Below are 16,409 nucleotides of genomic sequence, written 5' to 3'. Positions count from 1 at the left end.
CCCTAGAAACATTATAAACAACATGGCGAATTAGAGACTTCCGGGTTAGATTTTTATACTAATAATATTGTTGAAAGAAACCACTTTATTTACTAAATTTGTTTTGTTATGTTTCTCTTCGACATATGAATAAAACTGAGAAAGAGGATATTTACGGATTATAAAATTCCAAGGAGACATGTGAAATAAAGCTCTTTTATGCATGCCTTATCAATCTATTTCTTTGCAGAACAGAACCAGAACTGTCAGAACTCGGAAACCCCACCAAAAAATCTATGTGATCGTTATTCATGGACAAGGACGTGATGTTGGGTGAATTCCACATGATCTATTAATGGTTATACCTTTTTATATCGTTGTTATTAAACTTGGTGTTATTTTTTAAGTTGGACACATTAGCCTAGTCGAAGACAGTTTAAACATTTCATAATCATAGGCATATCATATTATTATAAGCTTATGGAAAAAAGAAATATGAGAAAATAAGCTTAGTCTACTTACACATTTAAGTTAATGAAATAAAAATGGCAGGCCGTAATAAAAGTAAAGCACAACTGGCAGGAAAAGAACGCTCAGGATTTACAATATATGCCAAGTTGATACATACAGATGAAAAGTTTGCGCTGAAAAATATCTATGGTGAAATGAAGATATCTGAGTTGAAAGGACAGATTGAATTTGTAACTGGATTACCAGTGCATCTCCAGAGAGTATATTATTTAGATGAGGGTATGTCTGGTTTCATTTCTATAACTAAGATTTAAGCCATGAATTAGTAAACGTAAAATAAATCTACTTTACTTAATTAAAGTAGCTAACTCAATATCATCCAAAGTCGTACACGTTGAAAACGTGAATTATTTGTCAATTCAAATCAACATTGATGTTGTGATCTTACCGGGAAAAGGTAGGCTACTGATATCCAATATTTTAGACAAAATAAACATTTTACCATTGGTACACCAATTGTGTACCATAGTGCGTTTCAGCATCATTTGTAACAAGTGACCAAAAAGAAAGAGGCTAGACATATTCCACATCTCATGTCAAATGGTAACGCCATATCTAATCTGGAGAGCATGTGCAATAGACTGGAATAACCAGATTCCAGAAATTGCCATTCGATTGAGACTCATGCCGTATTTTATTGGACGTATCTGATTTGAAATTAGAGTCAAAACGGAAACAACTGAATGTAAATCAGTTTATATTCAATCAGATTACATTATTATATGCATTGCGACCCATTTGGGTCAATTTCTAGGACCCAAATATTAGGGATTTAGCTCCTTTAACGCTTACATTTTGCGGCCTTTTAGGCTTGATTGTTAGCCTACATGTACTTGGTAGAAGGGCTTACAGTATCATTAGTGGTCTTGTGTAGGCCTACCTTGCTATTTTTGTGAACTACAAGGCATCAAAGTTTAGCTGCCTATAATTTGTTAATAGACCAGATTTAATCAGTCACCACCAATCTTGTATAACTACTATAAGCTTTTAAATCATCAATATAGACATATATGCTGATTCCACATCAGTGACCATTTTAACAATATCTATGAATTGAGTTATATACTTTTATTTATCATTTTGCAGGTGACTTGGTGGATGGCAGCGACATCAAATCAAATGATATTGTGGCAGGTTCTAAATTACAATTAAGTGTATGGTCGCAATGGAGAGAATTAGTTGAAGCTGTTGTCAGTGGTGAAGCAGATTGGGTAAAACTAAATCATAATAACACAAGACAAATCAAATTTTCTCTAGCAAATAACCCAACCAGTGTAACCTTTAAAATAGATTTGTGTTCTATATATGAGAATAGATTAAATCCAAATTATATTCCAACCAAAGTGTCCTTTGAAATAAGTGTATGACAAAAAATCAATCCAAATTATAACCCAACCAGATTAAATTAAATTTGTGTTCTATATGACAGTAAATCAACCCAAATTATAATCCAACCAGAATAATCATTAAAATAAATTATGTTCTCTGTATATCATCAGATCAACAAAAAATTATATTAATAAATATATTGATTTTACAGGTATTCCGTTTGGGTGTTACATATCCAACAGATTATCAAACACCAAACAGTCAATACATGGCATCAAAAGCTCGTAAAGCATGGATAGAAGAAAGAGCTTTTGTGGCTCTTTGTATTGCAGCTAATCGTGGTCATGATGAATTGGTTCGAAAACTCATTGATTCTGGTAAGTTAATTTTTAAAAAATATGTTTTTAGGATTAAATGCGTAAATTATTATTGCCGATATGTGTTATACTTTCACTCAAATCAGGATCTTTTTTTTTTATTAATTCACATAGTAATATTCTAAAATAGAATTGGGAAAGAAACTAGGAATATGGGAAACTCCTCTTCTTTTGTATTTTTATTAATGCATGTCTGGCAATTTTTTTTTTAAAAGCCGTACATCTAGTATCACAATCTTTTATTGTCTTCTTGTTCATGTAATCACACTACAGTTTGAAATTTTAGAGATATTTTCAAAAAATTATTTTCTAGTCATACTCATAGACATAAATAGTTTATATCCCAGTAGCAACAGTGTAATTCAGCTTTTTAAATTTTAGTATTTTAGAAGAACAATTGTTAACCAAACACATTCAGTACTTAATAAATCTGTAATATTCACTGATGTAATTTCAGGTGCCAATGTAGACAGTAGAACTCCACTTGGTAGAACAGCATTACATCTAGCAGCTTCACGAGGGCGAGGACACATTATTGATCTTCTCCTAGAAAAAGGTAAGACTAACAGAGCTCTTTTGTGCCTCGATGAACTAATTTTTAAAAAAAATGTAAAAATGATGTATCATTATAAATATTTTGATTTACCTTGAGTTATTATTTTCTTTTGAATTCTGGTTCCAGTGTAGTAAATGCTTTCCTTTCTGGATTTAGGTGCCCAGATAGACGCAGAGGATGATACAGGCCAAAGTGCCCTTTCAATAGCTGATAAATTTGGAAACAAAGGTTGTGAGAGACATTTGTTTCTATTTCGCTGGCAGCAAAGAGCTAAGAAAGCCTCTGCCCCACGAAAAGTGCCTCGAATGGCACATCAATACAATGACTCTAAATTCCCAGTGTGGAAAGATGGGCGACAGGCTCAGATGTATCTTAGTAATATCTTACCTCCTGGAGAATTTGAAGGAACAGCATTAAGTGCTCCTCCAAGAAGGACCCATCCATCACTATCTCGGAAACAGAAAAGAGATGAAGAAATCAGAGCCTTGCAGGAAATGATAGAAAAGCAGGAAGCAGCCAAGCTTGAAAGCAGCTCAGATGGTAAGAAGTTAAATCATTTTTATATAGCATAATGCTTCAGTTTGACTGAGGTGTATGCATTTGATTTGGGTAGATGAAGGTTGCAGCTAATTTAAAGAGTTAGGCTATTTTATTGTGGTATATAGAGTTACCCCCTTCAGGTGTGTTATATGGTATTTTTAGATTTGAAATAGAATGTGATTATCCAAACATATTTTGTAAAAACTGTTGTTTTTTTTTTAGCAATAAATATGATCCCCCCCCCCCCGCCCCGACTGGATATAGTCTCCAATTGATGATTTATGTAAAAGTATATGTTTAAAAGATATTTTAGTTCATTATTATTTTGTTTTTAGGTCGTTTACCAGCTATACAAGAGACATCATCTAACCGAGATGTATCTGCAGAAGCTTTAGAGTAAGATATTATATTTAAATATGATTTCTAATTTTAAATATTATTTTTAAAATAAAATAGAACTGTCAGGTAGAATTAGAAAAATAACTAGAATTAGATAATAGATCATGTAATATGTATTATTAGTATTAAAAAGCTATCCATGTGATTGTGAATCCAATCCAGATCTGTAGAATTAAGATTGTAGCAATTTAAATATTATTTTTAAAATGAAATAGAACTATCAGGTAGAATTAGAAAAATAAATAGAATTAGATTTTAGATTAAAGGAGAATATTGGTGTCAGTCATAATTACATATGTGATAGAACTGGTTATATAAATACATTCCAAATATAATTTTAACACAGAGATCATTGCTACGGGAGATGTGTAACAAGCACGTGAAGAAACGGGAAGTGAAGCCAAACATGACAAACAGGAATTATCCTTCTATGTATCTGACTGATGGAACGAGCGATAACAGACAAACGATCGAATTTCATTTCACTGATAATTCCGTTGAAGTTGAAAAGTTATTATATGGGACAGTGAGAGGGTATCTCACAATTCAAAAATAGAATTGGCTGTCAGTAGATAAGGGAAAACGAGAAAAATAGAAAAATCCCGTGCATTCCCCCGTTTTTATTCATTCTGTTCATAATAAAAACATGGTAATGCACAGACTTTTTCTAATTTGTTCGTTATCTTTTATCTAATGATAGCCAATTCTTTTTTTGAATTGTCAGATATCCTCTCACCGTCTCATATAATAGCTTTTCATCTTCAACTGAATTATCAGTGAAATGAAATTTGATCGCGTGTCTGTTATCGCTCGTTGCTTCAATCAGTTATATAGTAGGATAACTCGTGTTTGTCATGTTTGTCGTCACTTCCTGTTTCTTCACGTATTTGTTACACATCTCCCGTAGCAATGATCTCTTTGTTAAAGTTATATTTGGGATGTATTTAACCAGTTCTATCCCATATTTTATAATGACTGACACCAATAGTGTCCTTTAAGCAATATGTATTATAAGTATTAAAAACTATCCATGTGAATCCAATCACAGGAATCTGACCTTCTATCCATATATATATATGCATATATGGATAGAAGGTCAGATTCCTGTGATCCAATCCAGATCTGTAGAATTCAGATTGTAGCAATTTTGGGGGTAAATGAATTGCTAAATATGCACATGCAAAGTTGTACATGTAGTTATTATCTTGCAACGAATGAAACTGCACTAAATGATTAATGTTTTTGTTAGCTGTTTCTTTCTTTTTATGTTTCAATTATTCTATATTTCAATTATTCTATCAGTGCCTTGGATCGTAAAAGCAGCTTAGTCGTTGGGTAAATGTATAAATTATGATATTTACATGTAATATTTATTTACACTTAACATAAGAAATCTAATTTGTTGTTTGTTTCACCCACTCTTATCCATTCACATCACCATAATCCTTAGTTTAAGCACATTAATAACCTTAATTGATAATTGTAAGCATGTTGTTGACTCAATGAAATTATTACTTCTATGAAGTATGAGCTAACGTTTAGTAGTGTATATTAAAAATGCCTTCCTGTGTACAAACTTTGTGATTTGATGATATATTTGAACTAAAAACATATTGAAACTAATTTATCTATCAAAAATTTGCATCAAATCTCTCTCAAAACTTTCCGCTTTGTTTATCACATAACTTGATTGAGGGAGAATCCATTTACCCTAAATATCGAAGCCAACTTTTTCTGCTGTTTAATCACAGAGTCTACTGAACGTTTTATTCTCTTAATGTTCTCACAACCATTAGCCATTATATGTACATCAACAAATAAGAAGTGCTCTGAGGAGACAGACTGCTTTTTAGGGTTACCCTCACATTTTTGTCTTGTGCACGTCCCATTGGTGTTTTTCAGGAAATCCAGTATTTTTCTAGTATGATTGGATGTCTTTAGTTTCTAAATATACAAAAATTGCCTTACTTTTATTGGAAATAACTGCCTGATAAAAACTTTTGTGGAAATGTATCTTCAGTGGTTTGAATATAATTTATAATCAGATATTAAGTAGCATGGGGAGGTTGGGGGGGGGGGGGGGTTGAATGGCCCTAGTGTTCTACTGCTCTTTATCATAAGGTTTGTTAATTTTACAAGTCATTTCTTTGAATTTGGGTTTGTATATGTGTATATGACAAGGAGTAAGGTTGTTTGTCCAACTGTTAGTGTCGAGTGGATGTTAAACCCCATTTCTCTCTTTTCCCTTAGCACAAAGTTTATTGTGTATGTTTTTTTTTTTGATTATACTCAATTTACTGATATCAGGTTTCATATGAACAAATTTCCCAACATTTATGCTTAATGATTTATAGTAACGTTTTGTTTGGGTAAAATATAATTTATAGGTGGAATACATTGTAGATATAATTTTAAAAAGAAATTGCCTTTGTTAAAGTCTCAAAATATCAACGATAGATAATCTTTCTCCTTGACTTCAATTTGATTAAAAGGAGGCCTGTCAAAAGATTCAGCAACACTATATTTTGTCTGCAATGGATGCAGAATGTTGACAAATGTTCAATTCACCATATCTTTGTAAATATTGAATAGAACTGAACCATGTTTGGGTTGTATTACTTTTTGAGATTCAGTTTTCATATTAGTGTAGTTTGCAAGGAAATACTGTAACGATCCCTCAGATGACGTTCAGAGACTTTAATAAGCTAAACAGAAACTCTTATATCGTTCGTATTTTGCAGAATTGAGATGCGAAAAGCCAAGTTACCAAAACAGTTTGATGAGTGGTTGAATAAAAAGACAGAAAAAGAAAAAGAAAAGTTACATGTAAAGAGAAAAGAAAGAGAGATTAAAAAAATGGAAGAGGAGGAGAGGTAATTAATTTTATTTTCGTAATGTAACTGGACAAGAGCCATTGCTAAAGATGCATTATGTAAGCTTTAGATAAATAGCTAACAATTGTTGCCATATTAGTTTAAAGACAGATAATCAAAAATGAATATATTGAAAATTTTAGTCCAATAACTTTATTCTGAGTAAAGTTATGGATGTTTGAAATTTTGACAAAAATAGCATAGTCTTGATTGTCATTGCTACAATATATTCAAACAAGGTCCATTTTTCTTTAGTAAACCAATTAAATGGTGCTGATGGTCTAATCCAATTAATATCCAAGCCATCCGAATAATCTGATAGTCTAGAAAGAGCTTGTAATGTGAAGAAATGTCTAAATAATGATTTTAAAAACATTTAAAGCCAGAAAGAGACGTGCAATAGGCAGATTTAGCTCTTAGATATACGCATCTTTAAACATACATTATGCAAAAGCTAAATCTGTCTATTGCAGGTCTTTCTTTATATAAGACCTTAACTTATATAAACTATTAATTAGAAATTTATTAACATGAAAAGACCATAATCAACTCTCGATGCCATCTTATGTGTCCGATTTTCATTCAGTTTGAATCTGATCTGCTGTTCATCGCACATTGATGATTAAACGCAAAAATGGATAAACGAGACTTTGTTTTTTATCATACCGACTATTAGTAATGGTGATCGAGGCTAGGTCTAAAATTCAATCGCTAATATCTTGGTTCAGAGTGGAGCAATTTGACTGAATTTTTCAGCATATTCACTTTAAATTATCTAGTTTTTAACTATTATAGTTAGAACTGCCAGCTCTTTAGCTAATCTTCCATAAAGCCCCTTTAAGAGTAGTTAAAGTAGTAAATAATCCAAGTCCGCTTTAGATCTTGACAGACAAAATGAAATTTATTTGTGACTGGATAGTAGATGGGCCAATGATGTGTGGAATAAAAAAACCTGTTACAGCATTACTAACGCTGGTCTGGTTCCACAAAAAAGGGTCTTCGAGAAACATTTCATTTTCATCCTCACCATTCCAAAACGTCCGCACAGACCTCCGTTTGTTTTTTTTTTGCATTGATATAATCAAAGATATTAAAATGAACATTTTTCATTACAGGAAAAAAGAAGAGTTTGAAAAGGGACAGTCATATGAAACATGGCTAAGTCAACGTGAAGACGAAAAGAGAAAAGCAGCACTTTCTGCTGGCAGTAAGCATACTGCAGAGGGTCGTATCATTCGCAGTAACAGTCAGGGAGCATTACGCGTATATCTACAGTCACTTGGCAAGAGTAAAAGTGGCTTTTCATATTATGATTGGTTGCTTGAAAAAGAAGCAGAACTGTATTCATCAGAGTCTAGTAAAATGGAGCTACCCGTTTTGAAGACTTGAACAATAAGACTTTTATATGAAATCTTTGCCTGTGATAATCAAATGAAAAAGTCTGTTGATACAAAATTCTTATCTGATGTGCATTTAATTCTTTTATTTTGTAACAATTTAATCATGCAGTTATTAGATTAAACAGCTATTATTTGTTTATATATTTATAGTACTTCAGAAGTAATGATTTAGTCATTTCTGTTAAAAATCAAATTTATCAGATATTTTAATATCTTGATTATATAAATTTAAAGAAAACTCCTCTCTAGCTTTATCTGTCAGACATAAACAGGGGCTTGTCATGCTCCTTAATATGCAAAACAAACTGCTACCTAGTCATTATAAATTACAAATATGAAGAAGCAAGTTTGAAAAAAATCCACTATCGGCATTATCCCAGACTTTAAAAGTAAATCTATGAATAGAAAGATAACGCTTTATGATCCAATAGGGTTCAACCGTATGTACGATCCCACACTTGAACATGACAACAGTGAGTAGGTTCGTCTGTCTGGTCTCATGAGGTTTTACTGAAATAAAACTGTCCCAAGATAACCTAGCTTGTGTTGAGTGGAGGTTAAACATCTATTCTCCCTCCCTTATTTTCCGACGAAATTTTAAAAATTTCACCAAAGACTTTCACAAGCTGTGTTGGAAAGTCCTTAGGAACTTTCTTGGATAACACCGGGAATGAACCTGAGACCTCCTGGTTAGCGAGCTAAGCTAATTACCCGACATTTTAATTCCTACATCGACGATTTTAATCGAAAACACTGAGTATGCTTTTAGTAATTTTTAGAAGTATTTATTTCTCTTCTATTGTCATATTGAATGAAATTAAATATGTTTATTTAGCCGCTGTGTGTATGAAAGATGTCAAACTAATCAAAGCCGAATCACAAAATAGTCCTCTAATTATTCAATATGGCGGCGCCCATAAAAGGTAATTTCATAGAGGCGGTTTTGTTTGCGAAAACAAATTTAGGAGTATCTAACCTTGTTTTGAAAGATAAACAGATTGAAACTCTAAACACAGTTTACAATGGCAAAGAATGTATTGCAATATCACCCACTAGCACATATTATATATCGCTTTTACCGGATTGGCAGAAGTTGACATTTTGCTAAAGACATGTGTTTACATAAAACGTGTGTGATCAGGTTATACTCTGTTGTGTACACAAAGCTGTAGTCCAGTCGATAAGTCCCGCCCCAAAATGATCGTGTGAGCGTTTTAAATGGCATCTAACTGGGGCAGTGATCATAATGAGGTATAACGTAGATGGATCGCTGCGTGCAGTTTGACTTACTGAGCTACAACGGCTCCCCTAAATTTGATGATACTGACTGTTTTAGTATTTGCATGATTCATGTAAAATAGATGCCTGACATAAACTCTCACTTCTCACAGGCGGACCGGGGTGACGACAATATATTTCCATATAAATGGTAGAAATGAAATGGTGTTTAAAATGGTAAATATATAATAAAACTCCTCTACATGCAATAATATCTAACGTCTTGCTAATCTTTAGGGAAAATATAACAAACAATAATTTTTGTATTAAGTAATTTATGTCATATCAAAACTATCTGTAGCCCTAAACAACCAATAGGTTTGATCAGGAAATATGATATAGGAATAGAAGTTTTCACCTCCTTGACAGTAACCATGTTCTAGACTACCACCAGATACTGGACTATCACAGAAACCATAAACAGTTAAACATATCCATGGACAGTCTGGATAATCTGTAATACTTGTTCTAAAATCAAAACACAAATATGCATCAATTTAAATTATGGATTTATAATTCGTTAAATTTGTGTCACTGTCACATATGCATTTTATCTTAGAAAATGACTGATAAATTAATCATTGAAGTTGGTAAACACCACAGTATTAATTTTAAGAAAAAAGATGTCTGAAAATGACTGAAAAAAAAGAGAAAGTAAGACTTCATAGAAACCAAAAACAGCAAATTTCTTGCATTTAAGCTAAATTTGGACTTTTGGTATGAGCGAAATAAAAATTTGGTATTAAAAATTTGGTTATCTTCCAAGACCAATATTTGGAAAACTTAAAATCATTAAAAACAAATTACTGGTCTGCGAACTGTATCACATTTAGCCAAGGCTGGTCATAAAATTCACTGAGCCACTGCGACTCCCAAAAGCCTCCAGTAACTACTACATAAACAGTTATCTCTTCTCTCAGATTCAGTCATATCATTGGCTAGAACTATTAAAGATACATTCCCGCATACAAACTGGGTGATTTAATGGTATATATAGACTAAAAACATATTCAAACTAATTAATTTATAATAATTTAGCTTCAAATCCTTCTCAAACATTGATATTGCCAAGGAATGCCTTGCTATAAAAGTGACTTGCCTTTCCTGGAAGTCAGAGGAGAATTCATTGCATACATAAGACGATGTTGTCTTTAATCGCTTACTATTTATTACAAATATCGAATCCTAATTAAATTCTCGGATTATCCACTACCCGCGTCTTTTTCCGTCATTTATATCTCAGAAAGTGTTGACATCATGTGTGCAGAAATTCCTAATTGTCGGGCTGTCGATTAGGAGAACCCTTACATTTTTGTCCTGTATACGCTCCATGAGTGTTTTTTGGGGAATCCAGTATTTTTCTAGTAAGATTGGATATCTCTACTTTCCATATATACCAAAATTGCCATAATTTTATTGGAAATAACCACCCGATAAATACTTTTCGGGGAACCCATCTTTAATACCAAATCATTATCACTCACCTAATGAGATTTAAAGAATGTATAATATCAGACGATGTAAAAAATCCTTTTAATTGATAATAACAGCCGACTGTAGAAATATGATGTGGTGTTGGACAAGATAGCGTTGATAAATAACTCTCTGATGACGTACTGTCACTTAAAATAGATAAAAAAAGAATACAACAAATAAACAAAGATTGCAAATAATGGTTTTAATTATACCTTACAAAATGACAGACACTACAGAACTATAACATGACATTTTGAACTTTGTGCCAGATACCAATAAAAACACAGAAAAAGACAAATCAGTGCCAGATAAAGTGACAGGAACCAGAGGGACTGTATCTGATAGAGTCTGAATTTGTATGAGACAATTTCTGTGACAGGTGCCATATTTCCAGAGCTATATCCCTATTCTTTGGCACCTAGAAATGGACACAAATCGGTCACAGTGAATATAATAATATAAAATGAATGTATATAAACTGATTTACATTCAATTGTTGATGTAATTTCTAATCAGTTATGTTTGCCGAAATACGCGAAGAGTCCAAATTGAATGGTAGTCTTTGGCATCTGGTTATTCCAGTCTACACTGGTAGTATTCTCCTGTAGGGTATGTTTAGCCCCGTTCATCGAGTCGTTTCATTACAAATGGCGCTCAAAAGCATTCTGGTACGAGATTCGTGTGCCAATTTTAAAATTTTCATTGTGTCTTAAATATTGGTTATCACAAGCCCATGTTTCCATCCATGGTAAGATAACATCAATGTTGATTTAAATTGACCAATAAGTCATGTCTGCAATGTTGAAGACTGTGAATAATATTGCCTCCTTTAATAACATGAACTTGCATGTACTTCAGGTAATTCGCAAGTAATATACAATTACTTCTTTAGTTCTGTATTTTGAAAGAGTTAGTCATTATTACTAGCCAAAAAATCTACCAAACCATAGTACCATAGAAATTTACAAGATTCAAGTTACAGGGACAATAAAAAAGAGCAAGAGTTTTTCTAATGACTTCTAACATGCATAATATAATCACTGGTACTTACAGATTGACATCACAAGCAACACAACCAAGCCACTCAAACACATCTTGATAATCAGCGCTACTTTCTGTAGGTTCAAACTGCTGGGATGTTATTACTGGATGTTGGAAGTTTTCTATTAAACGATAACATTTATCAACAGGAACTAAAGTGCTGCAGAATTTTCTTTTCTCAAAATATATTTTTATGGAGCTTGGACAAATTTGATCATCTGAAAGTATAAATATGAGGATTATAAATATATATTAATAAAGTTTCTTAATACAAACTTTGTTTTAAAAAAATAGACAATATTTTCAATATGGTAATTTTTATACAGAAACTTTCAACTGGATACAGGACCACCATCCTCGGTTTCCCCAGTGGTTTCATTCCGTTCTACTCCACTAACCCCTGGGTTAGTCTATGGGGGAGAAACGTTTTCAAGTTATCCGCCCTCGATGATTGTGCTATTTTTATCGACCAATCCCATAAATTGTTATTTGAAAAGGAAGTTGGCAAAGGGAAGTAACTATCATACGAGTTGGCCTATTCTATATGCGTAATTATTAACAACCAATTATATATTATTTTAATGAAGACCAGACGTTCATATAATAATGTAGGGTCATTAGTTATATTGAGAATTGTTCTTTCTTTCCTGGAATTTTATGTCCATCGTAGACAAATTATTGTGAATGTTGTTAGTTAATTGTATTTTACGTCCGCTTCCACCGAGGCGATATCGCAGACAAGATTATTGTGAAATAGCTTTATTTAACATACGCTTCCACCGAAGTGATTAATTGTGAATGAAATTGCCAAGTATAAGTTCAATAATAATGAAAATAACAGAATGACATATTTCAGACAAAGAACGAATAGTAATAATAAAAACAAACGTCAAACATATAGATGTTATACATATTTGAAATCAGCAACACATACAACAGATTTTGATAATACAATTAAATATAAATAAATTAGAAATATATACATTATTTACATAAATCATTGAGTAAATGGGCATTAATATGGTTATCTACCCTTATAAAAACGAAGGCGAAACGATTGGTTTGTAAACTGTTTTCTGATTGGTTCGTAGACTGTAGCTACAATCTAGGCCAGGGCAGATAATTTGAAATCATGGAAAGCCTATGGATTAACCAGGGTATAGTGGCATAGAACAGAATGAGACCACTGGGGAAACAGGATGCAGGACCACAGACTCTAGGATTTTCTTACCTTACTCGCTGAATATTTGGTGTATAGTTTCATTACATTTTGATTTACATTTTGATAAAGCAGAGGGATAAACAATTTGACAACTTGATGTGGGTGATTAATTGTAGTAGTAGCAGGTGGTTTAAATTTTGTTTTCACAGTAGTGATTTCACAGACAAATGCAAGTCATTAATGAGTGTTATCTCTATTTATATATAGGCTACTTACTAGGTGGAGACCAGTGTACCAATAGGTCAAAGGTTAGATCAGTTTGTTGGTGTAAACATGCCTTAACTCTTTCATAAAGTTTCTTTCCTGGTACAAAACTTGCTGCTTTTAAATCTATCTGTACAACTAAAATAAACAATTAAAAATTATTAAAGATACATTAGTTAAGAGTTTAATAAAGAGTTGGTCATTCTTGCTATAATAATTCAAAAATAGATGATAAAAAAAAAGAAAATATTGAAAATTTCATTCAAATTACTTCATTCTCAGCCAAGTTATCATTGTTTGTAGTTTTGAAGAGATGTGTGCACAGTGGTAACCAGTGCACTGGTATAATCGGGACTTAGCCTCACTTTCTCATTTTTAAATTAAATTTTTAAACTGTTTTAATCTAGTTAAAATTTCGAGTATCCGATGCCATTGAAAGTCGATGAAGGTCTCGTTTTGTTAATAAATGTCTAATTAATAGTTTATATAACATTTCAGGCCTAAAGAAAGACCTGTGATAGGCAGATTTAGCTCTGAATGTTTATACGGAAGTTGGTTCTGCAGACCTATAGACAAATAACCCTGATTTTATGGTTAGAAAAATGTACAGTATGTTCATTTGAGCATATGTACAATCAAAGCTTGCTTTTAATCTTTTTTCTACGAAAAGAAATAATTTATGTATTTGAGCAGTTTAAGAGATATAACGATTTATGATAATACATATAAGGAATACAAGTGTCCCCCCCCACCCCCAATGAAGAGACATGATCTTTAATCAAAAATTTACATCAAACCTATAATTTATAAATTATAGGTTTGAAGTCTCTGTAAAAATATGTTTGACCAATGTATAGACTTACCATATCTTATTGTTTTCTTCCTTAAACAATACTGTGACGGTTTACCCTCTAAACCTAATGAATCATATGTATCTTTTGTTAAATTTAACACCATTAAACCTGAATACAATCATTTACAATTGATTATCATATATTAATGAAATTTTTAATTACAATTTTATAATTTGCGTCCATTCATTGAAGTATATTTTTTTTTATTGCACTATTTATTTGGTAATCGTTTAGCATAAAAGATGGCTTATCAGATTAACCAAAATTGCATTTGTGATCAACCATACACGGATAAATAATATAATTATTGGGTTTAACGTCCTACTTTTATGCACCGACTGGGCTGATGAAGATGGGCATACGCCTAGGCCTACTCTTATTTCGAATTCTGTCAAAGGTTCTTCTACGTGCACACGCGCTTTTCTATCCCATCTGACCTACCAGACTCTGTGCCACTGACAAGGGGAAGCCGAAATATCAATGAACACAGGATATTCTAAAACATAGGAAGAATGAAGATATACAAGAATCTTAACACTACAAACATTTTTTGTGTTATACGTGACAATAAATGATAAACCCAGCATGTCCCGGGTTTGATCCTGGTGTTGGCCGAGAAAGTTCTTTGGATTGGTTAATGTGGTTTTTCTTTGTCAGTGGTGAAGAATAGAGAGCCAAATAAGGTATGACATCTAGTCATTTGGATGGTACAAAAAACTGTATGCCAATTTTCATTAGCCCAATAAGTGCAGAATAGTAGGATGTTAAATCCCATTTCATTTTATTCTGTCACAATGAATGAGTGCACACACATGTACATGTATGTGACTGGGTACATTCAAAACTTTGTGTCACAATCTATACATGCACGTAGGGGTTTTTATAAATTAGCAGTTGGAGGAAATCAGAGGACCCAGAGAAAACAGGCGACCCTACTCCTTGTCACGTACAACCGGGGAATCAAAACCACGCCAGTTGACTCAATGCAGACCTTATGATATAACGCGCGCACGCTAACCATTCAGCCATCCAACCGCCCTTTTTGAGTTAGTGTAAATTCTAAAAACATGCAACAATTTACCAGGAGGCAAATTAAGATCTAGATATTTTATGGTAATAAAAGTTACCTGAAGGTAATATAGCTAGACAGTTATCTGTATCTATATGGGTTTTATCAGACATGAGATTGAGATTACCTACAAAACATTGCAATTAAATATGATTATAGGTCAAAGGTCATTCATTCTTGTAATGTGAAAACTGAATAATAGTGTTCGATTGAACTTCAAATATTCATAACTTTGCTAAGAATATATTCATTTTTTGTTATCTATTTTTTAACTATTATAGTAAGAACAGACAGCTCTTTCTCTAATTCTTGCATAATGTATCTGTAGTAAGCAAATAAAGGTGAAGAAATATGATGTCAGAAAACAATATCTTTATATTACCATTTCTAACAAAGCCACCAAGAAACTCCTCTTCGACCAATAAAGATACTGGAACATTTTTTATGTTATAGGATTCTGTTTCAACTAACTTTTTAATCCAGTTGACAGCCGGTTTTGCTACAGCAGGTAGTATCAATGACACCTGTATAAATATGTGAACAAATCAAATACGTTATATTTATAGTATGTTTCCATTTGTTAACAGCTTTAACACCTTGACCGCACAAAGAACCCAAACCATTTCTCTTTATGATTTCTATTCAAACTGGTGCAAACTAGCAAAAGTGTGCAATTATCAATAACATTAAAACTAGCAAAAGTGTGCAATAACATTTCAAAAGTCTAGTTATTGCACGATTAAGCTCCACCCATTTCTTCCAATACGTACATGTAACATGACTAGAAAGTGAAACTAGCTTATGTCATCTTTCTTGCACATCAATCAGGGATCATTTTTCTCCTCAGATTTAGGCCATTATATTTTCTAGTGGATGCAAAGATGAATTTTATTTATTTTGTATAAAATATAATAATAATATATGTCAGTTTGTTATTTCAATTGGAACCCCTGACCTCTAGTTGGGCCCTCGGATCACGTCTCGCAGTCTTCCCCTGTCTGTCGATAAGTCATGATCAAGAGACTATTTTATTTAGAAAATATGAGTTCATACAGAACTGGGGAAAAGATAACGTTATGTTACCGTATAAATTATAGAGTGAATTAAAAAATTAGTGAAATATACCGAATAATTAAACTCTTGTTTTTTAACAACTTTTTCATGTGCCCTAAGGTCTATTTCAAAGCTTGACTGCTCAAAAATTAATTTTCCAGTAGAAGCAGGAAAATCTATGGAGGCTGACATCTTGAATTTATAAAAATTATGAACTGCCAAGTGCTA

The 16,409-nt window shown here is 32.5% G+C and overlaps 2 protein-coding genes across 6 annotated transcripts; one reads left to right on the top strand and one right to left on the bottom strand.

Annotated features, from left to right (window-relative positions):
- The first annotated feature begins 9 nt into the window (after nt 1-9).
- On the top strand, nt 10-8,123 carry LOC126815048 (ankyrin repeat domain-containing protein 60). Of its 5 annotated transcripts, none has more exons than XM_050540577.1 (10): nt 10-44; nt 230-729; nt 1,597-1,721; nt 2,051-2,216; nt 2,674-2,772; nt 2,929-3,312; nt 3,648-3,708; nt 5,014-5,046; nt 6,453-6,584; nt 7,700-8,123. In XM_050540577.1, the coding sequence occupies exons 2-10, from the start codon at nt 525-527 to the stop codon at nt 7,971-7,973; spliced, it is 1,479 nt and encodes a 492-aa protein (XP_050396534.1). In that variant the 5' UTR covers nt 10-44; nt 230-524; the 3' UTR covers nt 7,974-8,123. The 5 variants fall into 5 exon arrangements, with proteins under 5 accessions (XP_050396534.1, XP_055955549.1, XP_050396536.1 ...); XM_056099574.1 differs by having other exon boundaries at nt 27-44; nt 235-729; XM_050540575.2 differs by lacking the exon at nt 10-44 and having other exon boundaries at nt 67-729.
- A 1,397-nt stretch (nt 8,124-9,520) lies between these two features.
- LOC126815049 (ribonuclease P protein subunit p40) lies at nt 9,521-16,384 on the bottom strand. The gene is made up of 8 exons (XM_050540580.2): nt 16,254-16,384; nt 15,511-15,652; nt 15,187-15,255; nt 14,069-14,167; nt 13,218-13,343; nt 11,790-11,997; nt 10,747-10,884; nt 9,521-9,730 (listed from the first exon to the last, which is right to left on the bottom strand). The coding sequence occupies exons 1-8, from the start codon at nt 16,371-16,373 to the stop codon at nt 9,538-9,540; spliced, it is 1,095 nt and encodes a 364-aa protein (XP_050396537.1). The 5' UTR covers nt 16,374-16,384; the 3' UTR covers nt 9,521-9,537.
- Between the last annotated feature and the right edge of the window lie 25 nt (nt 16,385-16,409).

The sequence above is a fragment of the Patella vulgata genome, chromosome 3 (assembly GCF_932274485.2).
Source record: "Patella vulgata chromosome 3, xgPatVulg1.2, whole genome shotgun sequence".
In the NCBI taxonomy this organism is placed as follows: Eukaryota; Metazoa; Mollusca; class Gastropoda; family Patellidae; genus Patella; species Patella vulgata.
Note: the sequence above shows the minus strand (reverse complement) of the source record. Positions and strands in the feature narration are given on the sequence as shown.